At 44.4% G+C, this 5,935-nt stretch overlaps 1 protein-coding gene across 1 annotated transcript in view; it reads right to left on the bottom strand.

Annotated features, from left to right (window-relative positions):
- Positions 1-5,521, bottom strand: part of Znf326 (zinc finger protein 326) — a 34,970-nt gene extending 29,449 nt beyond the window's left edge. The window contains exons 1-2 of the mRNA XM_021210470.1: positions 5,397-5,521; positions 3,267-3,311 (exon numbers count right to left, since the gene is read on the bottom strand). Coding sequence (XP_021066129.1) covers positions 3,267-3,311; positions 5,397-5,412 — 61 coding nt within the window. The 5' untranslated portion in view covers positions 5,413-5,521. The remainder of the gene's footprint in view (positions 1-3,266; positions 3,312-5,396) is intronic.
- Positions 5,522-5,935: the final 414 nt, after the last annotated feature.

Below are 5,935 nucleotides of genomic sequence, written 5' to 3'. Positions count from 1 at the left end.
CTCTCTCGTGTACCAGCGGCCAGCCTCTCACATCTCTCTCTCTCTCTCTCTCTCTCTCTCTCTCTCTCTCTCTCATGTGTGTACACCAGAGGACAACAAGTGTTTGAAGTGTTTGGCTCTAACTGTCTGCTTCACTCCCTTGAGATGGCCTCTTGCTGAGCCTTGGAGCCAGTGAGCACAGCAAGTGTCACACTGCAAGTCTCTACTGCTGACGTGGGTGATGGGGATTCACACTCAGGTCCTCATGCCTGCATTGCTAACCAGAAGCAACTCCACCACGCCACCTCCCTCCTTATCACACACCTGCCAAGGAACACTGCAATGTCCATAAACATTTCTAGTTCTCACATCTAGACATGTAAGTACTACTGACATCTACCATATAGGAACCAACATTCTGCAGTGATTGCACAAAATGGGGATGCACACGTTAGCCTATAAAATACTAGCTAATCCAAAATGTCAACAGTGCCCAGGTTGAGAAACCATATATGCTCTGCCCTCTCACCTCTTAACCCTAAGGACTACCTCACACCCTCATTTGCTCCACTCTACTTACAAAGGCTCCTTGCTGTTTCCAGAGCACAGCAGGTATATACCCATGTTTCCACTTACTGCTCCTTCTACCAAAAATGCTTCCCCCTTCCATCTGTGGTGCTCACTACCACACCTCTTCTAAGACTTTGTTTTCTGTTGGTTCTTATATATAAGCAGATTGCCTTTGACTTTTCAATGCCTTTTTGCTATACCCCGCCTCTCTAGCCTTGTCTTCAAACTGCTCAGCAAAAAGTCTGCTCTGGTCAAACCAGTCTTCTTCCTCTTTGAAGTTCGTCCTACCTTTGTTCTTGCATTTCCCTCTACCAAGAATGTTCTTGCTTTTCCATCTGCTATTTACATAAGAAGGGATGAAATAAGGAAACATGGAGGATGAAAAATAAAAACCCTTCTAAAACCTGCTGTGGAGAAAATCTGTACCACAGCCTTCCTTCTGTTTTACCTCAGTGGAAAGATAGAAAACCCAAGGCCACAGATATACTATTGGCTTCATTTGGAACCAACACAGCTTCAGTTAGCACTGCCTAAAGTCTGGTATAGTCTTGGTTCAGACTGCCTCAGAGTTTGCATCCCCACCTCCTCCAAGTCTCTGTTCAAATGTCATCTTTTTCTTGAGCTTTTCTCTCAAAATTTTTATCTTCTAACATACATTATTTTTAAAACTATATTCTGTGTGTATTAACTCCTTTAGACTGGAAATTAGTTCCACAAAGGCAGAATTATCTGTCTGTTCTGTTCACAGGTAAAGTCCAAGGTCTCAGAACATTCCCTGGATACACAGCAAGTACTAAAAAGGTATTGCTAAATGAAGTGAAACCAAACCCGTGAAATTAAGTTTCTTATTTATAAAATGCAAACAACTAAGATCTCCAAGTATATCCAAGTAGGGGACATTAGCCAGAGGTCAATATTCAGAGGACTCTGCCCACAGTTAGGGACCCTTTGCCTAAAATTAAGCACCAAGAGGTCTAGGCTAGATAGCCTGAACAATACTCATGTGACAATGTCTCTAAGGAATTATGACAATATCTTCAGAGGTGAATCATTACTGGAGTTACATTAGAAAAATAGATAAGATGCAATATTAGGGAGCTTTTAATGTTAGTAACGAAATAAACTTGACCTATGTAATTTTGAAGTCCAAGGACTACCTATAGAAATCACCTCTAATTCTCCAGCAAAGCTTTCTATCATTTCAGAAACCCACTAACTAAACTTACCTTAAAATCTTGGGCTCATTTTTATTTAACTGTTTTCTACTCATTATTAATAGCTTCTACATTCTGTTAGTTTCTTATAGGAGACATCTTAACATTTTTTAAAATGAGTATCATCATTTCCCTACTTACAAATGTATTAAAATTTTCTTTAGCCAATTTTCCATCCTCTAATCTGGCCTAAGGTTGACACAAAATTAAACTTGGTTAATCATACTACATCACTGTCTTTAAAAGATTCTTCAGCACTCTTTAAATACATATTACTTTCTAAATGACAATAGCCCTTCCCAAATCTGAAGTATCTCTTGATTTTTAGAGATGCTAAAAATTAACTACTTCTATAAGAATGGGTACATAATACTTTCTAAATGACAATAGCCCTTCCCAAATCTGAAGTATCTCTTAATTTTTAGAGATGCTAAAAATTAACTACTTCCATAAGAATGGGTCCAGAAAGACAGCTCAGCAGGTCAGAGCTGAGTACCTGCTGTTCTCACAGAGGACCCAGGCTTGGATCCCAGCACCATGTCAAGCTACACAACCATGTGTCACCCCAGTTCCAGGGGATCCAACACCTTCTTCTGGAGTGCAACAGCACTGCACATACATGGTACACACACAGAAAAGCACGCACACACACACACACACACACACACACAAACACAAACATTGTTAATGACACAGACTTTAGTAGTGCATTTGCTTTGGTTTCATGAATATGTATTTGATACAACAGCCGGATTTTGCATTGTCTGGTAGTCAAACATATTTACCACTCCCTCATGTCTTTCATATAATGTTTTGTTTTTTTAACCTCCAAATTATTCTGTGCTTCCTTTTTCTGTTATCATCTTAGGCCTTAACACTAATAACTATCAAAACAATATGCATGGTATTCTGCATATCTCTTACAACTACTACTAATCACAAGCCAACATCAGGCTTTTGTTAACAAGTATCCAGGGCTCTTTATGTTTTCCTTTGGTGGTCAGAGAAAAATGGCCTCAAAAACAAATCCAACACGTTTTACAACAAAAGTTGCATAGAACCAAGATAAAAATCTACTTAAATCTATGTAACTGAACAAAATTCAGCCAGTTTCATGAAAATCAATCACTGAGAAAGTGGTAACAAATAAAAGAATTCTAAATAAAGTAAAACAGATACGAAGTCCAAGTAATCTAACTTCTTGTTCTGACCCCAAGTTCAAATACTATACACAGAACTGGAGATATCACTGTGGCAGAATAATTGGATGGATTTTATGAGATTTCTAGCAAGTGTACATGCACACTTTTACACACACCAGAAAAACACACACAATATATAGTATGACATTAACACTGAGATTTATAAATCAAGAGTGAAAAGAATATCTGAAACAAAGTGGGCAGGCTTCCTGCATTAATACTTGTGTTTCTATGGATATGAAGAGAAAAGCCAAACTATATTCCCTCAGAAAGTAAAAAGGAAATGCAAGAGGACACTCACCGTTAAAGTCCTGGTAAGCACCCCTGCAAGTAGAGTGCACGTAATCTACGAAGATACATAAACAACAAGGAGTTAGTGTGGTGTGAGCAAAAGCCCAGAGTTACATTCATTCTCATCTACTCAGGCATTAAATTAATTACCAAAAAAACTGGGGTACAAATAATTACAAACATCCACTTGGGGAGGCACATCACTCCTTCACTGCCTAGTGGCAATGTAAAAACTAGTTTATGTCCATATTTGTAACTGCCAAAAGAGGAGACCCAGTATTAATTTAACTTACATAAAGCAAAGGTAAAACAAATTTGCGAAAAGGGTGATGGATGTGAAACTTGATCCTACGGAATACAAATGTTCCAAGGTCAGTATTTATTTTATCACTTCATCTGTTCTCTCTAAATACTTTAGACGCCTGTCTAAAAAACACATATGCATATATGTATGAGTGTGTGGGCTGTATCCATCCAGGCATAATGTTAAAGCCTTTATTTAACTCTACAAATAAAGACTGGAAGAACGGAAATGAATACGGAGCTTCTAGATATAACCAAACCCTGGTACATGACAGGATCAGATTCAGATACACTCAAATCTACAGCCCAACTGCAGCATTGGGGACTAAGGATGGGGAAAAGGATGGGCTATTAAGAGATGATTTATCACTAACATTGTTCATTATTTTTATTATAATTATAATGAAAGCAAATACTCCAAATTTGACCGCTGTTTTTCAATCCTCTAGAGAAAATGGATTACCTTACTGACTGACTCCTCCCACTCTGCACACACTACAAGGTTAACTTCTGGCACACCACATAGGTTGGTAGTGTCATCAAACTTTGGTCTAAACATACTTTTTCTTTTCAATGTCAATTCTGACTATTGTACAAAGTTGCAGTTTAGAGTCACCTATATCAGAATGAGTCACAGTCCAACCCCAAAGCACAAGCAGGACAATGCTATTCTGAAGAGCTGAACTATATTTCAAAGCAACTGAAAAGCACTCCGAAAAGGGTGATTCTTTTTCCTATATTTACACTTGACAGCCTCAACTTCTTGTGGCAAATCAAAAATCAAAAGCTCATGCAATACGACCTACGCTAAAAAAGCACACCTTATTCAATGTCAAAGACCATTTCTGGTGGAGGCAGAGGCTTCCTTCACAAGAAATGAACCGGTTCTATTTAGAAATAGCTAGTTCCTCGAGATTACACCCAGTTTAATCCTACAAACTGTCCCTCGGCTCCCTAACACTGTCACTACTATAGATCACTTTATCTTGACACTGATTCCTATAAAAGTTGAGCAAGGTTTGAAGATGCCAAATTAACTGTACTTTATTGCCAGGGAAAGCTGAAAAGCAACGTTACAATTCGGTTTATTTCATCAGCAAGTCCAACACGGGCTGCTGTGCACCGATCTAGCTGAACGTGAAGGGCATCTGGGGCTTGCTGTGCCAGAATTCTAACTTTGGTAGCATTCATACACAAGCCCCACCACCACCACCCCTAAAATAATAATAATAATAATAATAATAATAATAATAATAATAATAATGAACTGGGTCACGGGACTGTTTCAGACGCGGTATTCACTAGCAGGTAACCCGGGTGAGATATTAAACAGCTCGGTCTGCTACGTTGCAGATTCTGCTTTTGGGGGAACCGAAGCCCACCTCGATGGAACGCCTAGAGACGCCCTTTATACTCGTCTCTCACGGAGACGCATCGCACGAGCCCGAGGCAGCCTGAGTCGAGCGAGATTCCAGAGCCCGGGGCGACGCGGTGAGGGCCGGCTCCACCCGCCACCGGGTCGCTGCCCCGAGGGCCCCGTGGGCCCCGTGGGCCCGGTCGCCGCTCGGCGAGGCCAGGAACTTGCAGGCGGCCGCGGGCGAGGCCCCGAGGCTCGCAGCGAGGCCGACCCCCCTAGACAGCAGGGCCTCGGGCCGACCGCACCCCCGCGTGCGGCTCCGGGACCACAGGGCTCCGGGCCGGGCCCGCGGTCGCTGCGCGGCCCACAGAACAAAGCCACACGGCCATCTTGAGGCGGTAAACAGACCCCCGGCGCAGGCCGCCCGCCGCCCGCCCGCCCGCCCGCCCGCCGCGGCGGCCCGCCCCGCGCGCCGCTCACCGTCCTCGAAGTCCATGCTCGACGCCGCGGGGCTGACGGTCTCGGCGCTGCGCTCGCTGTGGCCCGCGGCAAGCGCCCGCGACACGGCAGGGTCCACACGACCGGCCCGCGCCACCGACAGCGGCGCTACTGGCTGGGAAGCCGCAGGCCACAGCGAGGCTGGGGGCGGGGTCGGGCGGGCCTGCCAGTCGTCGCAGCACCGCCTCCGATTGGCCGACGCGGGGCGGTGGGCGGGTCTGGCGAGGGGGGCGGGAAGCCAGGCGGCTGTCAGGCTCCCTCCCGGGTCCTGACCCTGGGGAGCGCGGGGGACGGAAGGTGAAACGGGAGTGCGGAAGGCTGGAGAGGGATGTTCTGGAAGGACTCCGGGTGGCCGGCCATGTTGGAGCCTGGCAAGAGCAACGGGGTCCAGGAGGGTGTGCCTTTCCCTTGCAGAAACTCATTAAATGACATGGCGACCTTTGGCTACTGTTGGCTGGAGGAGTGAGGAGGAGAGATTTTTCACTACTTATGGAGTTCCTTCCTCTGACAACACAGAAGTG

The sequence above is a fragment of the Mus pahari genome, chromosome 13 (genome assembly GCF_900095145.1).
Source record: "Mus pahari chromosome 13, PAHARI_EIJ_v1.1, whole genome shotgun sequence".
In the NCBI taxonomy this organism is placed as follows: Eukaryota; Metazoa; Chordata; class Mammalia; order Rodentia; family Muridae; genus Mus; species Mus pahari.
The sequence above is the reverse complement of the archived record's forward strand: the minus strand, read 5'-3'. Positions and strand labels throughout refer to the sequence as shown.